Source organism: Phodopus roborovskii, unplaced genomic scaffold (assembly GCF_943737965.1).
Source record: "Phodopus roborovskii unplaced genomic scaffold, PHOROB, whole genome shotgun sequence".
Lineage (NCBI taxonomy): Eukaryota > Metazoa > Chordata > Mammalia > Rodentia > Cricetidae > Phodopus > Phodopus roborovskii.
In genome coordinates, this window is record NW_026126571.1 from 1,533,654 (window position 1) to 1,552,814 (window position 19,161).

At 47.7% G+C, this 19,161-nt stretch overlaps 1 protein-coding gene across 1 annotated transcript; it reads left to right on the plus strand.

The window, feature by feature from the left end:
• Nucleotides 1–71: 71 nt before the first annotated feature.
• Cct7 (chaperonin containing TCP1 subunit 7) lies at nt 72–16,092 on the plus strand. The gene is made up of 12 exons (XM_051202801.1): nt 72–171; nt 6,927–7,080; nt 7,903–8,009; nt 8,412–8,537; nt 9,489–9,541; nt 9,981–10,152; nt 12,230–12,394; nt 13,400–13,588; nt 14,078–14,175; nt 14,536–14,668; nt 15,223–15,429; nt 15,763–16,092. The coding sequence occupies exons 1-12, from the start codon at nt 166–168 to the stop codon at nt 15,982–15,984; spliced, it is 1,632 nt and encodes a 543-aa protein (XP_051058758.1). The 5' UTR covers nt 72–165; the 3' UTR covers nt 15,985–16,092.
• Nucleotides 16,093–19,161: the final 3,069 nt, after the last annotated feature.

Here is a 19,161-nt window from a genome sequence, read left to right on the forward strand (position 1 = left end):
ACCATAGAGTGGCGGCGGAAGTGGTCCGTCCCTTTCCTCTCCCCCGGCCTACGTCCAGCCGGAAACTTCCGGGTGCTTCTCCGGCGCGGAGCATTGTGGGCCTGGGTGGGCGGTTCCGAGGCCGAGCACGGACGAGCGTAGCGGGCTCCCGAGGCGGCTTCCAAGATGATGGTGAGTGTGAGTGGCCCCCGGCGCATCCGCCGCCATCCGCGGCCGCAGCGCCCGCGCCGGCCTCCCTGCCTGTGGGCGGCCACGGCCCGGAGCCGGGGCGGTTGACGACCGCCGACTGGGGCTAGCGGCTCCACCGGGCCCGGAGACGACGGGGCCTCGCGGTGATTCGGGCCGGGGCCCTCCCTCCCTCCTTCGGCCGCTCTCCCCGTAGTGGAGATGTGGGTTCCCGGGACCGGGGGCACGCTCCGCCGCCCCGGCCGGGAGCGTGTAGACAGCGCCCAGGCGGCCTGAGGACCCTTGGGCCGGGCCGAGTGGCGCCCTGCAGGCATGGCACTGGCCGCTTGCGTCCCCAAGCCCGGCTGCCGCACACCGGGAACTGTTAGAACCCGTTCGTTCGTTCGTTCGTTCGCGCTGGGCTGGATAGCGGGACGGTTGCGGTGCACGGCAGCGGAGATGGCAGTCTCTGAACGGTGTGCCTGTAGCTGTCCCACATCACCGAGCACCGTCAGTTTCAGAATCCTGTGCACTCACTCGGCATCAGTTCACACGCTAATTTTTGCTTTTCAGCGTCAATCCTTTGTCTGGATTGCTTGCTCTTGCTGTATCCAATTCGCTTGTTTGCCTGCTAGGTATCTCCCTTTTTTAAAATGTGAGTCCACCATGCTGTCAACATACTGGTCTCGGGTAGTCTACAAGGCTTTAGTATATCTATTGTCTTTCTGGCATTAAGTTGTGTATCTTCTCTCTCTCACATACACACACAGACATACACAGAGAGCTGGTCTTGTACAGAACATTAAATCTAACGGTAGTGGCTTTGTTTTTATTGTTTCAGGTACTGGGGGTTGAACCTAAGACCTCATTTGCTTTTTCTACCCCTTAGCTATAGCTAGACTTTTTTTATTTCAAATTTTAATTAATTTTTTTTAAAGGTATGAATGCTCTGTCCCTGTATCCCTGCATGCCAGAAAAGGGCATCAGACCCCATTATAGACAGTTGTGAGCCACTATGTAGTTGCTGGGACCTCTGGAAGAACCGCTGAGCCATCTCTTCAGCCCCCTGAGACTTTTTTTTTTTTAACAGCAGACTCTCTTTTGTAGCTCAAGGCTTATCTGGAATTCCAGGTGTAGCCCACTGTGGAAATTAGTTTTGTCAGCTTGACACCAGGGAAGAGAGTCTCAATGAGAGATTGTCTAGATTAGGTTGGTCTCTGGGGAGTTGATTGTTTGGGTTGCTTTAATTGGTATGGGAAGACCCAGCCCACTATGGGTGACACCAATCCCTGAGCAAAGGGAGAAAGCGAGCTGAGCTCTAGCAGATGAACAGCATGCATGTGTTCATCTCTCTCTGTTCTTGAGCAGCTGCTTCGGCTTACTTGGCACCCCACCTCCACTAAGTCGCTGGCTATAACCTGGATTTGTAAACTAAAATAAAACCTTTTTGGAGCATCCCCCCCTTCCCCTTTGGAGGCATTTCTTTGTGTATCCCAGGCTGTCCTGTCCTGGATCTCTTCCTATTTTACATGACCAGTCTTAGTGGATTGATGTATATTTTTAAAGTATTTATTTCAAATCTTTTGTTTTGTTTTTTAGGTGTGTGTGTGAGTATGTATGTATGTATTCATTCTTTCATTCATTCATGTGGCTATCTCTGTGGCCAGAAGAAGGCATTGAATTCGCTCTTGGGGCTGGAGTTACAGATGGTTGTGGTATTGGGAATCAAACTCCCTGTCCTCAGAGAGAGCAGGAAGCCCTCCTAACAGCTGAGCCATTGCTCCAGCCTCAAATCTATTTACATTTTACTCCTGATACCTTTTCTTAGACCAATATGACTTCATTTATTACTATTTTTACCTTCTCTTCCATTTGAAAGTCTGTTTGTCTACAACTAGTCATTTACTTTGAACCTGGCAGTGGTGGTGCACTCCTTTAATCCTGCACCCAGGAGGCAGAGGCAGCCCTGGCCTATATATAGGGTGAGATCCAGGACAGCCAGGGCTATAGAGAGAAAGCCTGGCGGGTGGGTGAGGACATAAAGAAAAAATTGGTCTTTATTGGCTTATAGCTGTCTTGTAGATTCTGTGACTTGTGCATACAATTTTGAGGCCAGCACCTGGTACTGTTGTTTTCATTCACTAAAAGATAATGCTTCTCTAACCAAGTTAGGAAGCAGTGTGTGGTCCTGAGTGCATCTTCATTTCTGTCTCATTGGACTGCTAATGTCTTTCTTGAATAGTTTTCTTTTTAAACTTTTTTGTTTTTATTTTGGGGGGGGTTGTTTGTTTGTTTGTTTGTTTTTTCGAGACAGGGTTTCTCTGTATTACTTAGGAGCCTGTCTTGGAACTAGCTCTGTAGACCAGGCTGGCCTCCAACTCACAGAGATCTGCCTGCCTCTGCCTCCCAGGTGCTGGGACCAAAGGCGTGCAGGTGTGTGAATCACTTGCATGTCTGGTACCTATAGAGTCTAAAGGGATTACAGGTGGTTATGAGCTGTCTTTTAGATGCAAAATCAAACTCCAGTCTTCTGAAGAGCACACAGTACTTTTAATTGCTGAGCCATCTCCTTAACCCCAGGCAATTTCTTTTTGCTGACCACTATGCCTGTTGTGGATCCCCTGTCTGCCATGTTGGGCAGAAACCATGCTTTATTTAAACATGTCTGAGACTGATAAATATGTATACCATTTACCAGTCTAGACTCAATTATAGACCCTTTGGTTTTGCACATGTGAACTGTAGTGTTTTCAGGGTTTAGGGTTCCTTCTAAATGAAGTTCAGGGCCTGTTTGAGTGGGTCTGGGATGCAGCGAGGCAGGTTTCTGATCTACTGTCCCTGGTGGTTATGTTGCCATGTGTCTTGCCATTGACCTGTAGCTTATGTACCTGTGTTGCTCGCAGGGGATTTCGAGTATGGTTCAAAAAATGTTCACGAAATAACCTAACAAAAAATTGAATAGTATTCTGTTTCCTTGAAAATTATACTTTTAAAAATATGGTCTAGTAAGCCTAGCCTTTAAGAAAGGGAAAAGAAGAAGCTGGGAGCAGAGGCTCACCAAGGTCATCGTCTCCATCTGACCCTGCTGGAGTTGAGAGGCAGGGAGGAGATAGCCCATCCTCTACTACATAGAGTGAGACTCCCTGGCATAACAGGCACAGAAGGGTTCAACAACGGGGCGAAGGGGGTCTGCACTTAGCAAGGAACATTGAGACCTGTGGTGCCTGCCCGTTGAGGAGATGGGCTGCCGTGAAGAGGGAATTCTCAGCACAGAGAAGGAAAGCTAAGAGTACCCCACCCTCTCACTAAAAGCCGCCTGTGTGTCCAGCCCACACGGGACATCGATCAGGGAATCCACATGATTGCAGAAACTTGCAACTCTCTGAAGCCCCTGACTGATACTCTGTGACAGTGGGATCTCTGACTGCAGTGTGAACAGGGATCAGGAGACGTGGCGTGAATTGACTGGCCGTAGGTGTGTTGGGGACTTGGAGCTGGAGCAGGGTCTGTTCTGTGTAATTGTAAGCAACAGTAGCTGCCACTGCCTCATGACGGTGGTTGTAGTGGACTTGGAGGACTCGGTCTGAGCAGGTTTTATTTAGCACAGTGAATTCCTGCAGCTCGTGGTACAAAGTGTGCGCTCCTCCCTGTGTTGCTTGCTCAAGTTTGTCATGCTGCCCAAACAGCTATGGATATTTTTTTGACCGGTGTTCCTCTTTTCTTTTGCCTTAGTTTCCCATCCTGGGCATTACCCCGAGCCAGTTGGTAGACACGAAATCTTTTGCCTGGAAACTTATCTAGGCCCCCTGGGGTGTTTGCTGACCCTCTTGTTAGCTGCCTGTGTTAAAGACATCTGGCCTGACTGTCCTTGTTGGTGCAGGTGGGACTTTATTGCCGACTTGTAGCTTTGCTAAAGTTTTGAGCTTGCTAGCTTAGAGTTCTTTGCAGTTAGCGTTCACGATTGTTCTGGCTAGGTTTTTATAATGTATTTATTTTTGTTATTTTATGTGCATCAGTGTTTTGCCTGCATGTATTTCTGTGTGAGGCTGTCAGATCTTGAAGTTGTGAGTTGCCACATGGGTGCTGGGATTTGAACCTGGGTTCTCTGGAAGAAGTCAATGCTTTTAAACTGCTGCCATTTCTCTAGCCCCCAGTCCTGCCTATTCTTATGTCAGCTTGAGACAAGCTAGAGTCATTTGAGGGGGGGATCCCCAAGTGAGAAAGTACCTCCTTAAGAGTGGGCTGCAGGCAGTCCTGCAGGTTTTCTTCATGATCGACATAGAAAGGGTCAGCCCTTTATGGGCTGTGGTCTTGGGTTCGGTAAGAAAGCTGGATGAACAAGCCAATATGCTCATTTTTTTCATGGCATCTGCATCAGCTCCTGCTTCTGGGTTCCTGACCAAAACAAAACATGGCATGTGTCAATAGAAAGACTCAAATTAGGAAATGTTCTCCTCTTGTAGTCAGTTCTCTGAGTACGTTTGTAGTGCTGGTGGTCATGAGCTGCCTCTGTGGTTGTATTGAAATGTTTCTCCTTCAATTTTAGCCAGCTTTGCTCTGAGGGCTCTTTGAAATGTAGCCCATGCTTTGTTGGGTTTTTGGTTTACTGCTGCAAACAACCTTTGTAAGGATTTACTTATAATTGCATATGTTGTGTGTTTGTGTGTGGGTATATACATATGAGTGTGGGTGCCCGTGGAGGCCATGCAGCTTTAATGATAGGTGGGTGTGAGCCATGTGATATGGGTGCTGGAATCCAAGCTCGGGTCCTCTGTAAGAGCAGTGTGGTGCACTCCTGATTGCTGGGCCAGGGCCATTTATGCAGCTCCCACTCTCAACGTTTGATGCAGTTTCTTTGCTTTGTGAATTATTTGTTTCTCTTTCTTTTTGAGACAGGGTCTCATGTAGCCCAAGCAGGCCTAGAACATGAAATGATCATACTGCCTCAACCCAGTAGTGTATGCACCTCTGTGTCCTGTAACAGATTTTTTTTTTTTTTTTTTTTTTTTTTTCCTTTTCTGAGATGGTTTCTCTGTGTAGCCCTAGAACTCCCTTTATAGACCATTCTGGCCTCAAACTCACAGAGATCCTCCTGCATCTGCCTCTCCAGTGCTGGGATTAAAGGTATATGCCACCATCATCTGCCAGATATTTTTAAAAATGTATTGAGTGTTGTGTTAAACTATTCATTAATTCCAGACTTTATACACTTGCGTGTGTCTTGCCTCCTGTTGTTCCGGTAATGACTTAAGTTGAATCACAGTGTGTGCTTCCAGAGCATTTTAAGTAGGAATACAGCCTGAACTTGCTGTGGCTGATCTCAAGTGTGTATGATTAACTTCCTGCCCAACTCTTCAGCTTTATTCTGGGCATCATCTTTACTGGCCATACGATGTTCTAGCCAAAGGAGTTTCTCAGTTATTGTGGATTTAAGCTCATGGATTACTAGACTCCGGAATGTGACTCCTTTGCTCCTTATTTTTAGATGGGAACAGTCTTGTACTTTTCCTTCTCAGTATCTGAAGTGAGCAAGGGGACAGTGGCATTCAACATTTTTATTGCATTGTGTAAATTCCAGTTGAAGTTACTAACAAAGCGTGAATATGCTGAGATGGTGGTCCCCCCAATTACTCCTACATGCAGGGTTAGTCCGGTACTGAGAAGATGACCTGGTTCACCACTTACTCCTGAAGGCTCAGGTTTAGATATAGGGTGCTCTGGTTTGCCAGCTAGTCCAGTGTCCGAGCTATTTCTTGAACACTGGAGAAAAGATACCTATCCTGGTTAGGTTTCTGTTGCTGTTATTAACACCATAACTATATTAGTTACTGTTCTATTGCTGCAAAAAGACATCATGACCAAGGCAACTTATAGAAGAAAACATTTAATTGGAGGCTTGCTTACAGCTTCGGAGGATTAGTCCATCATCATCATGGTGAGGATCATGGCGGCAGGCATAGCCCTGGAGAAGTAGCTGTATCCTGATCCACAGGCAGTAAGCAGGAAGAGAGACGCTAGGCCTGGTTTGGACTTTTGACACATCTACTAGTCTTCCCCGGGCAGTTCCACTAACAGACAAAGCATTAAAACATGAGCCCACGGGGGGGGGGGGGGGGGGGCTTTCTCATGCAAACCACCACAATGATGGAAGCAACTTGAGGGTGGGGTTTCCTTCGCCTTCCAGTTTGCAGTCCACCATAAAGGGAAGACAGCACAGGAGCTGAAGCAGAGGATGTGGAGGGACATTGCAGACTATCTTGTTCCTCATGCCTTGCTCAGCCCGCTTCCTTAACAAGACCTGGGACCACCTGCTCATGGGCTGGCACCAGCCCCAGTGGCCTGGGCTCTCAATCAAGAAAATGCCCCAGAGACATTTAGGCCAGTCTGATGGTGGCTTCCCTCAGTTGCTATTGCTCTTCTCAACTGACCCTGGCTTGTGTTAGCAAAGAACTAAGCAGTGCAGCCTCGCAGTCTCGCAGCAGGCCTCTGAACAGGCAGCACTCTTATCTTCTCACTTACAGCTTCTACAGTAGTTACGTAAAGACTGCCCATGCAGGGATGGTGGCCCTTCTGGGCCAATGCTAAAGAGAGGCAAAAATTACTCTTGAGTCACATGGAGGCATTTGGGAGTGGGTATTAGAGGTGACAGCGTTTTGGTGTGAAGTCAGTGTGGAATTGGGAGTACCTTCCCTGCCCACTGTCCTGTGAGGAGCAAATAGCAGACGATGATGAAAAGCAGTCATTTGCTCTCTCTTCTCCAGCCCACACCAGTTATCCTGTTGAAAGAGGGGACTGATAGCTCCCAAGGCATCCCTCAGCTTGTGAGTAACATCAGTGCCTGCCAAGTGATTGCTGAGGCTGTAAGAACCACACTGGGTCCCCGTGGCATGGACAAGCTTATTGTGGATGGTCGAGGTAAGTCTTCATGGCTTCTTGGGATTTGCAGAGGAGAAGAAGTGTGCCTGGGGGATATTTGGGGTTAGGGTTGCCATCAGAAATCCCATTGATTGTAGGATCTTCTAAGGAATTAATTGCAGGATCCTGTGGGTATCTGTAGGAGAACCTGGGCTCAGGAGTCTATTGCTTTCTAGGAAAGTATGACTTAGAGACATAAATAGAACAAACTGGGGGCTAAGGGAGAAAGATGCCTCGGTGGTTAGGAGAGCCTGCTGTTCTTTAAGGTAACCTGAGTTTAGTTCTTAACACCTATGTCAGGCAGCTCATAGCTGCCTCTGAATTTCCAATCCCCTGAGGGAGCTGTGTGCATGCATGCATACATATACCCATACGTACATAATTAAAACTGGAAATAAAAAAACACTGCTATACTCTGGGTCCTCTCCCATTGTAACATGCTGCTAACACAGAAAGAAAAAAATGCCCATTAAGCTGAGAGATGGCTCAGAGGTTAACAGCACCGGCTGTTCTTCTAGAGGTCCTGAGTTCAATTCCCAGCAGCCACATGGTGGCTCACTACCATCTGTAATGAGATCTGGTGCCCTCTTCTGGCCTAAGTCTTTTTTTAAAGCTGTATTGTACTGTCATGAGATGTTATAATATCCATTGTGTCCAAACTATCTTAAGTGGTTACTCTTACTTTGAGACAGTGTAGCCCAGGCTATTCTCAAACTGAATGTTGTGCTATGTCCCAATTCCAAGAAAAGGTGTATGTAGAGTCCAGGTTCAGTAAATAGAATTAAGAAACAGGGTTTAATTGTTACTGTTTTCTCTCTTAAGGCAAAGCTACAATTTCTAATGATGGGGCCACAATTCTGAAACTCCTTGATGTTGTCCATCCTGCAGCAAAGACTTTAGTAGACATTGCCAAATCCCAAGATGCCGAGGTAAGAAAGTCGGTCATAGAAAATTAAATTTAAGTGGAGGCTGGAACACAGTGCCTCCTTCGGTGCTTCATACTTTCCACTGGAGATTTTATTTTGTTTATTTAGTTAAGTATTTCATACTTATAAAAATAGTTACAGTATAAAACTTTTTAAATTTTTTATTTTTGTTTTTTGAGATAGGGTCCCTCTGTAGTTCTGGCTCTCTTAGAGCTGGCTATTAGACAAAGTGTTTCTATCCTGCCGTTCTTCTCTGTCTTTCCCCAGTATTACCATCCTGTTCTCTCATGTTCTCCTCCTCACGTCCGTTCCCAACTCCCGTATCCCCTTCTACTCCTCACCAAGCTCCCAATTTATTCATTCCCTGAATAGCAGAAAACATGTGTTCTTGCCATCTTCTTCCAGGTTGGTGATGGCACCACCTCAGTGACCCTGCTGGCTGCTGAGTTTCTGAAGCAGGTGAAGCCCTACGTGGAGGAAGGCTTGCACCCTCAGATTATCATCCGAGCGTTCCGCACAGCCACCCAATTGGTATGGGCTACGTGGACTCACTTGACCTTACACCTAGGCTCCTTCACATTTCTGTTGGGAAATGCCTTTCCTGGGTATGAAGGGACCACACAGAGTACAGCTATGTGGACATTTCCAGACCTCTACCCTTCAGTAGCTGTTTGATGAGACTGACTAAGCCTCAGGTTGGCATCAGCCTGATAGACTATTTTGTAGACATAGGCTCTTTATAAATGAGAGCTGTTTTTAATTATTTAGAGTGTACAAAATAGGGACATATGTATTAAATACGATCTATATTTATTTACTTTTTCATGTAGCCTAAGCTGGCCTTGGATTTGTTTGTTCCTCCCACCGCCACCCGAGTGCAGGATTGCAAGTGTGTGCCAGTATACCTGGCTCAGAACAGTTTTCATGCTTTTTCTTTTTTTTTTTTTTTTTAAGGTTTGTGAGATAGGGTACAATTTGGTTTCTTAGCAGGTACCTCATAGTAGCTTGCGGTTTGTACTGTTGAGTTCTCATAGTGTGACTTGTGACGTGTCACTTAATCTCCGTGGGCCTTTCTCTCCTTTTCTGTTCTCCCAGTGCTGACACTGAAATCAGGTCACATGTAAGGAATGCTTTGGCAGGGGATTTGCTGGTTTAAAATACTGGTTTATATATTACTTATGACTTGCAATATACCAAGTGCTAAATGTTGTCCACTTGTAAACCAGAGTTTGACCTAACCTGGCAAGCCTGTCAGTTTCAAGTCCATTGACAGTCCCAGAGACAAGTCCTAGAAATACCCGATAATTCTTCAGAACACTATTCCTGCCCAATCTTTCTGAGAGTTTTCGAGGTGGCAGAGCTTTACGTTTTCCCAGGCAGCTACAGGCCCAGGAGAAACGCTTATGATCTTGCTTGCCGCTTTGGATCCACTCCACTGCCCTGTGTTTAATGTGAGATTCACTCAACTTGTGTTTTTGGCAGGCTGTTAACAAAATCAAAGAAATTGCTGTGACTGTGAAGAAACAAGATAAAGTGTAAGTTTCCCATGGGCTTTGTCAGAGTCGTGATAGCGTGTGGCCAAGCTGGTATGTCAGCATGTTGTAGTGTCTGTACGGGCAGGAGGCTCTTTGTTTCTTTCGGACCCTGGGCTGTGCAGCATGGAAGAGCCGGCACTGAGGCGGGTGGGGTGTGGGTGATTACATCGGCTGTCAGTTGCCAATAACCCACCCTAACGATAGAAAAGGAGAAAGATGAAGAGGGGTGGGTGTTGCATTTTGAGCTAAAGGGAAAGTAATGGGGTGGTGTGTATGTACCGCTGCTAAGGTAGGTTTTTATTTAAATGATGGGTTTGATACTTGCTGTTGTCAAATGTGCATTTCTGCCGTACTGTCTAATGGCTAACATGTAGAGTATTGTTTGGAATGTACCATTCCTGTGCTGTAAGCTCAACACCAGTTGTGCCCTGTGCTGCAGAGAGCAGAGGAAGATGCTGGAAAAGTGTGCAATGACAGCCCTGAGCTCCAAGCTGATCTCTCAGCAGAAGGCCTTCTTCGCCAAGACGGTGGTTGATGCTGTGATGATGCTTGATGAGTTGCTGCAGCTTAAAATGATTGGCATCAAGAAAGTTCAGGGTGGAGCCCTAGAGGTGAGCCTGTTGTGTCCTCCCTAGACAGCAACAACTTCATGTGGGAGCAGAGTTCACAGCGTGGGCAAGGGGCACGCAGGTAAGGCGGCCGGGCCGATGTGACCACTTAGTCCATGCTGCCTGCCGTCTTCGGGTTGTTTATCATCAGAGTGGGAGAGTGGACCTGGGCCATTCAGAACCCTTTTTCTCTGTATCGGTTTCAGGGTTTTTGGAAAGATTGGTTTGGATAAATTACTTGAGAATTCTCCAAAGATAAATCCTAGCGGTATTCAGCAGTCCACTCTTAAGGGCTACTGCCAAACTTCCCCTTGTATTAATTTCTCTTTATAGTTTAAACCATAACGGGAGCTTAAGATTAATTGTCCCATTACCCCTCTACCCCTTAGGTAGCCATTGTTGCCACTCACATAGAGTAACCTAGAACTCTGTATACACACTGTGTGTGCATGCATGCCATAATAATACCAGTGGTTGCTTCTGATGCATATTGGTGTTCTGTAGTGTGGTTTTGTTTTGTACATTTAGCACTTTTGTAGCAATTGGTCCATGTTAGCATTGATAACCCCTAACTTGTACTATCCAGTACATCCTTCTGTTGAACAATAGCCCTTTCCATGTCTGAACACTGAAAATAACAGCTAATGTAACAAAGAAATTGAATTTTAAATTGAATCTGTTTTTATTTAAATAGCAACATGTGATTGGTGTCTGCTGTATTGGACTGAATAGCTCTGATTTATTTTTAACACAGGGACAACTATCTGGAAACATTTTTTGACATTAGTTTATCTGTGCTGTTTTTGTGCTTTCCATATCTGGCCTACTGTACTTTTGTTTTTATTATTATTATTATTATTTTTTTTTTATCGTTGTGCTTCTTGTAGTCTGTAAGCCACTTGTCTAGGAAAACTCTCGCATCTTCTGGGTGGAGGGGATGAACGGGACCATGGATATGCTACTTAGTGTTGTAATGCTGCAGTGTGCCCCAGGCCTAATAACTTTATCTGGGACACTTCTGTTCCTGGAGTGTCCAGCATTTCATCAAATTCACGGAAAAACTCTGGTTTTTGTTTTTGTGTGTTGTTGATGTTGTTGTTGTTATTTGTTTATTTGTTTAAGATTACATGTGTGTGTGTGTGACCAGTCTGTCCTCAAACTCAGTCATCAGCTGCCTCTGACTCCCCGGAGCTGGGGTTAAAAGTTAAAAGTGTGCACGTACAGGTCCAGCCCTAAAACTCTTGTTTGGTTTGAGATAGGATCTCACTACTAGTTCAGCCTGGCCTCAGACTTGTAATTTTCCAGTCTCTGCTTCCTGGATGACTGGGATGATAGGCTTATAGCACTGTGCTTGGCCTTTGTGAAATTCCTAAAGTGGCTGATAAGATGGCTCCTTATCCATCTTAAGGTTGGGAACCTTAGTATCCCAACCCTGTACAAAAGATAACCAGGCTCCCTGCCAGCCATTCAGCTGAAGTGTGGTGCTTTGGTTCAGAGGAAAGGCTCTGTCTCAAAACATTAGGTAGAGAAAACTGGAAAACTGAGAGATGGCTCAGTGTGTAAATCACTTGCTTCACAAGCCTGGGGACTGGAGTCTGCTGGGTCACCACAGCCCATGTTAAGAGCCTGGTGGGTGTGGCAGTAAGGGTGAGTGTCAGCCATCTTCTATCTTGATTGCTTAGGATCCATCCTTTGTGTTGCAGGGTGACGTGACGTTCCTGTAACTATGTGAAGCCTGCACGCCTAGACCAAGGCTATAGCAGGGCCACAGTAACAGTAGTCACTGTTATCTTTCCTCCCATTTGTTTATTCTTATTCTCTGATCCCAACCCAGCTATAAAGCACAGCCCAGATACCCTTTACCATGCTTGTCTCTCTACAGATTGAATGATATCTCACCTTAAAGGGGCAACTAAAATACATTCTGTGTCATTTAAAGAAAGGTGGCTTTGTCCCAGAGTTTGCGGTGATGATGACAAGACTACCACAGTAGTGGGAAGTGGGGTTCACTCTTCTGGGCTCATGGATGGACTGGATTTCTGGCTGTAACCAAATCATTGCATGTCTCGTCTTTAACCAGGAGTCTCAGCTGGTGGCCGGTGTCGCATTCAAGAAGACTTTCTCTTATGCTGGGTTTGAAATGCAGCCCAAGAAGTATAAGGACCCCAAGATTGCCCTCTTAAATGTTGAGCTTGAGCTGAAAGCAGAGAAAGATAATGCTGAAATCAGAGTCCACACGGTGGAGGTAGGGACCCCATCAGGGGTGAGGAGACAGGGAACTTTCTGGGTCCCTGTGGGCACCCTGTCTTAGCTCTTCCATGCCCGTGCACGGCTGCATACTCGGCCCACTCATTTTCTCTTTGTTCTACTTGAAGTCCACCTGGGTAGTTTAAAAGTGAAAACATTGAGCATCTGTGCTCTACCTCTTAGGGATGGGCGCTCCAGCTTGCCTGAAGTTTTCGTTTTGTTACTCTCTTCATAATAAGGTTCACATGCACTGAGTAGGGCTCTACTGCTGAGTTTCATTCCCAGTCCCTTGCCCCTTTTTAACTTTCCTTAAGATGAAATTCCTCTGTGTAGCCCAGTTATCCTAGAACTTGCTCTGTGGACCAGGCTAACCTCAAATACAGAGGCTCTGCCTCTGCCTCTCGAGTGTTGGGATTAAAGGTGTATAGCCCCCCCCCCCTTTTTGAGACAGGGTCTTAATATGTAGCTCTGTCTGTCCTGGAATTTGATATGTAGACCAGGCTGGCCTCACAGATACTTGTCTACCTCTGCCTTGCTAGTGCTGGGATTAAAGGTATATACTATTTGCCTTGTTAAATTTCTTAGGCTGGACTTGAATTTGTAATCTTCTTACCTTGGTCCTGAGCGGCTGGGGTGACAAGCTTGCCTGTATTTGTGATTCTCCTTGATTAGACAGGTCTCTTTCCCTCTTGAACTGTGTTACTACCATTGTGGTTCCCAAGGCTGCCTTTAGGAAGCAATGTTTCCCAGCATAGAATGCCCTTCGTGGTAGGAGAGGACGTTTTGGGAAATCACTAGGCAAAGCTCACTCTTTGGAAATTACTCTGTTTATTTGTGTTTGAAAATGTTACGGGATTGCTTTTAATGGTCCTTGTATGTTTGGACTGCTGGCCCCTCTGAATTCCCAGATGTTTTCTGTGGGGGGAGGAGTTGGGTTAGCCTTAGCCTACCCTGTTCACCAACTTCCATACCCAAACACCTTCGTCTTTTTTGTGATCTCTAGGATTATCAGGCAATTGTTGATGCTGAGTGGAACATTCTTTATGACAAGTTAGAGAAGATCCATCAGTCTGGAGCCAAAGTCATCTTGTCCAAACTCCCCATTGGGGATGTGGCTACCCAGTACTTTGCTGATAGGGACATGTTCTGTGCTGGCCGTGTGCCTGAGGAGGATCTGAAGAGGACAATGATGGTAAGCAACCCTTCACGGCCCTGAGCTGATATAATTGTCAGATTGTCCCTGTATTAACTGTTTGTCAAGAAATGCTCCATTCCAGTGTCTGTATACCCAATAATGGACTTTTCTGACCTAGACAGGTCAGGAAGTAGATGCTACACAGCAGCACATTGGTCAGTGGGTCAGGCTCAGTGGGCATTGCTTACAGCCAAGGCTTTCTCTCTCGGTTTCTCAAGTGGGGCCAGTCCAAAGAACTGTTCCTGAACAGAGTTGCTAGACCTAGAGTACTAGACATCAGGTCTCTATCTTCTTTGAACTAGACCCTTTTGCCTTTTGTGTGTTTGGTACTGTTTTGATTGCATCTTTTTGCAGGGTAGTGGGGATCGTCTAGAGGTTAGGGTAAAGAAGCTTCTGTGGCAGCCTCAGCATGGAAACCATCCTATTGAGTGGGTGGCAGGAGGACAGTTAGCCTCACTGATTTTTTTTTTTTCCCTTGCTCCTCAGGCCTGTGGAGGCTCAATTCAGACGAGTGTGAATGCTCTGGTTCCAGATGTGCTAGGCCGCTGCCAGGTGTTTGAAGAGACCCAGATCGGAGGCGAGAGGTGAGTCTATGGCTCAGCTCCCAGGAACTGCATACGTCTGCCCAACCCCTTTTTTGTCAAGTTACGGTTGTGGTATGTGCCTTGTACTCTTCCTTTTTTCAAGGCGCTGTTGGGTGGAGGGGTAGATAGGGCTCAGGTATAGTGTTACAGAAGGGAAGTAGTTCTAGTCAGATCTTAGATCTAATTCCACAAGCTTTCGTGCTCCAATGGTATCACCCCAGCCCTGCCTCAAAAGTACTCCCAAGGTTAGGGTTGACAGCCTCAATGAAGAAGCTGCTTCTCTTGGGAGGGCTTGGCAGGGAGGCCAGGCAGCAAGAGGTCGGGCAGCAATTCATGTGTGCACCGTTGTTCCTGACATAGGTACAATTTCTTCACTGGCTGCCCCAAGGCCAAGACATGCACCATCATCCTCCGTGGTGGCGCGGAACAGTTTATGGAGGAGACGGAACGGTCCCTGCATGATGCTATCATGATTGTGAGGCGGGCCATTAAGGTACCAGGAGTCCCCTAACTCTAGAGCTGATAACTTGTTCTTCCTAGGTGACATGTTGGGCTTTGATTTTCCCCTGCATACCACAGACAGACTAAGTTCTCATTTATCCCACAAATCACGGAGAAGTAACTTCAGCCTCACATACAGGCAGGCCATGCTGTTGTCTTATTTATTTTTTTTTTTTTTTTTTTTTTTTTTTTTTTTTTGGTTTCTTTGTATCCCTGGCTGTCCTGGAACTCACAGAGACCCACCTGCCTCTGCCTCCTGAGTGCTGGGACCCTGCATAGGCCAAAACTAGTTAACAAACTGGGGCTGATCTATTCAGCGGTCCTCCTGAAGTCCCCACGCCCAAGCCATCTGTGGTTGACCTTGACAGTGACCTTTTAGCTGAGGTGGGCTGGGTGCTAGCTGTGTCTGGCTGAACACCTGGAGCTTGGGGTGGGGACAGAACAAGAGGTATTCATTCACTTTCTGGGAAGGAGGGTTTGCTGTGTGGCCCAACTTGAAGCCTGGGATTGAGCCCCGCTACATTGTGAGCCATTTGGTTTCTGCAGAATGACTCTGTGGTGGCTGGTGGTGGAGCCATTGAGATGGAGCTCTCCAAATACCTGCGGGATTACTCAAGGACCATTCCAGGGAAGCAGCAGCTGTTGATTGGGGCGTATGCCAAGGCGCTGGAAATTATTCCACGACAGCTGTGTGACAACGCTGGCTTTGACGCCACAAACATCCTTAACAAGCTTCGGGCTCGGCATGCACAGGTGATTCCCTGTTCTGGGGTTCAGGGATTGGATGGGTGAGGGTAGGCTCTTAGGTATGTGCTGTCTGGCAATGTGGTCACTGCTGGGTATAGTGGACAACTCCCTGGCATAGTGGCCAGGTCTGGGAACAGCAGCTCTCTGGAAGGGCCTGGGTGCTTATGATCAGCATGCCCAGAGTTGGAAGCAGGTGTTGGCAGGTGGGGAAAGGTGCCGTTTTCTTCAGGTTCTCTTGGGAAAGTGCCATCAATCCTAAATTCCTGGCAATTGAGACCTTTGGAAGGTGTGCAGGAAGAGGAGAAGTCGTTCTAAAGTGCCTTCCTCCCTCTCTTTCAGGGGGGCATGTGGTATGGGGTGGACATCAACAATGAGGGCATCACCGACAACTTCCAGGCCTTCGTGTGGGAGCCAGCCATGGTGCGCATCAATGCCCTGACGGCAGCTTCTGAGGCTGCCTGCCTTATCGTGTCTGTGGATGAGACTATCAAGAACCCCCGCTCTACCGTGGATGCTCCCCCAGCAGCTGGCCGGGGTCGAGGCCAAGGCCGCCTTCACTGAGTGGCGGTCGCACCCCCTGATGAGGGAATTGGTGGTGAGAATACGGTTCATTAGTCTGCTGTGTTCTCCCTGGAGGTTATTTAAATAAAACTTAAGATTATTTGGTCAGTTTTTCCCATAAACTTCTTCCTTTCAGAATGAGATTGTCTGTAAGTCTCAGTGCAGGTGCAGTTCAGAGCAGGAGCGAAATGTGTGGTGATTCCTTTCCTCCTGGTATCGTCTGTAGTCCTAGAGCAGATTCGGCACACAGAATTACTTCCATCACTGTAGACGACTTACGTTCTGTCTGCTCTTTCCACGTCTCATGTTCTCTGAGCTTACACGTGTCCTTCCTCTTAAAATATTCTGAAATGAGAGATCTGGGGAAAGCGTTAGGACGTCATAGGATGTCATAGGATCTCTGCACCTTTACACGGCCTTGGAGCTGTTCTTCTATGCTCGGTCATCCCGAGAGTTTTTTTTTTTTTGAACTGGTATTGTGGGTTGAACCCAGGGTGAGTAAGCTGCAATGACTGGCTCATGCCTCCATCCCAGGTCCTGCTTTCTTGTGACTGGGGGCAGTTAATGGTGTTGGCACAGAAGACAGGCAGCATCTTCCCGTGTCTTTTCTGCTAACTGTCCCAAGCTAGAGCTGTAGATAGTGGCTATTAGAGCTGAAGGGGTTGTGATGAGTAACTGAACTTCTTGCTTCCTGAATCTGTGAAGGAATAGAGAATTTGAACCCTGCACTTAACAGTTAGATGGTCTTGAAGCAGGATAGGGTTTGTGGGCAGGTGTGCACTCTGGACTTTGCACTCTGGAGTGTGTGATCAGGTTGGGGCAGTAGGCTCTCAAGGATTATTTGTACAGTTTGCAGTTTATGATAGACACGTTTGAGGTGTGTGTGTTTAAATTTAAACAGGTGCTATTATGCATAAAAACCCATTATGTAAAATTGGGGAAATTAAGGCCAAGCTATACTAACAATTTGGTCTCTCATAGGTGGAAATGATTGGTAGCTAAAGCCTCCTGAAGTGGGTCTGTGGGGTGCAGTCCCTCTGCTTCTTACCCTGCAATGGAGGCTTGGTATATCTGGGCAGCAGAGCAGGCTTGAGCAGTCTCGGGCCTTTCTCCAGCATTGTCTGCAGCTCTAAGGGGGACGCCTGCGTCAGTGTCCATAGCTACAGAAGAGCCTGATGGTGTCTCTTGGTGGTGTGCTTGCCTAGTATGCATAAGGTGCCTGGATGCAATTCCCAGGACCACACAAATTTGGCAAGATGCACACTTGTACTCCTTGACACCTGAAAGCTGCAACTCAAGGCTGTCTTCAGTATTGAGTTTGAGGCCAGCCTGGGCTACTGTGACTCTTGGAAACAAAGGGTAGGGGTTTTCGTGTCTAACAAATAATGGCAGTATGTTACATCCATTTTTTTTTCCAGTTTCATCACCTTTTATTGGATACAGAACCATAAATTCTCTGATGCCCATGAATCCTTTTAAATACATATGCTCAATGCATTCGGCAAAGGGCATCCGGGTGACATGGAGCAAAGTGCTGGGGTGTGCCTGGGTGGGGCAGAAAAGTGGGGCCAGGGAGGCCCCTGGGGGCTGGAGGTACAGGCACCACTGTAGAAACACAAGTAAACCCTTCTGCCTGATGTGCAGGGAAGGCAGGGCCTGGGGGCCAGCTGAGATCCCTGCCAGGGGGCAGTGGACGCTGCGAGTCCCACAAGCCTCCCCGGGACTGCTGGCCTCATGGTGGGGTGCCTGCTTGATTGTCGGGCAGTCTCAGACTAAGGTCCCAAAGAGTCGAGGAAAGCCTAATGTTCTGCTCTTCAGCCAACCTGCAGCCTTGTACCTGGGCAAGACTACAGGTGAGCTCACTTGTCCAGGAGTAAGTATACACACTGCACAGTAATATATACAGAGACGCTGGCCTGAGCCAAGGCTGGGTGAGAAAGTGTGGCCACGGGTAGAAGGGCTGACAGGGTAGGCTCTACCCATCAGCGAGCGGTTAACTCCTGGGCACTGGGCCATATCCCACTCAGTCACACGTCTTCCAAGTTCACTGGAACTATGTCTTTGGCACCAATTGTCACTCTGGGAAGTTTTCTTTCAACTTAGCGCCTTACAGAGACTTGGGTTGACAGCTCACTGCCTGTGTTTTGAAGCATTCTACATTAAGGGCTGGGGACAGGAAAGCTCAAAGGCGCCAAACCTTGTGGCAGCAGGCCTTGGGAACAAGGCCTCTTTGTTTGGTTTCTGAGGCAATTCCTGAGAGGACTTGGCCTCCGTTGTCATAGGGTTTAAAAAAGAAACAACAAAGAGAGGTCACCTGATTGCTGGGGTTCTGGGCAGGAGCGTATACGCTTTTGCCATACTATGGGGAAAAGCAGCCTGCGCAAGCATGAAGTCCTCAAGCCAAACATGCTGCTTCACGGGTGCTCGGGCCAGGCTGTGTGGCGGGTGGGAGCGGGAGCGGGAGAGACGCCAGCTGGCTGCCACCCATGAGCCCTCCATAGACCCTGTGCTGCTGGAGCACCACAGCCCTCACACCTTTTTCTGTGCCTTGTAAGACACAAAGGGCTTCCCTTTGAGGGCCGGAGGATGGGCTATGGGGCTTCTCAGGGAGCCCGACGCCCCATCCCCAACTCTGGCTCTTGACTGCTAAAGACTGAAGTAAGCCCAGCACCCAGAAGCTGGGTTGGTCCCCTGGGGAGAAAGCAAAGGGACCACAAGTGGGGGTCACGCCTGACACCGCCAGGACACGCCGACCTGTCTCTCAGGTTGGGGATTTTCACTTTACCCACCTTTAGTCAGGGAGCACAGGTGAGACCTTGGGGTTTCTTGGAAACATCTTTTCAGTGGGCAGACTTGTGCCCACAGAAAGGGGCACATTTCCCTCTCCATGGACAGGAAGCAGTGTAGATACAATAGAGCCTTGCTTCCTGCTCTGATGGCAGTGCACCCTGACCTAGTTCCCTCGACTCCAGGCATTCTAGTGCCTCCCCTGCCCGGGAGATCTCCAAATCCTAGGGCTGAGGAATGGAAGCCCCTGGGGGCAGGCTTGACCAACCACCACATCAGCTTGTGCTTTATCCGGGAGACGGGAACTCCCCCCATGCATGTCCACCTCCCTTCTGAGCCACTGAAATCAGGAAAGTTGTGCTGTTGCCTGTGACTCCTGGGGACAGGGCT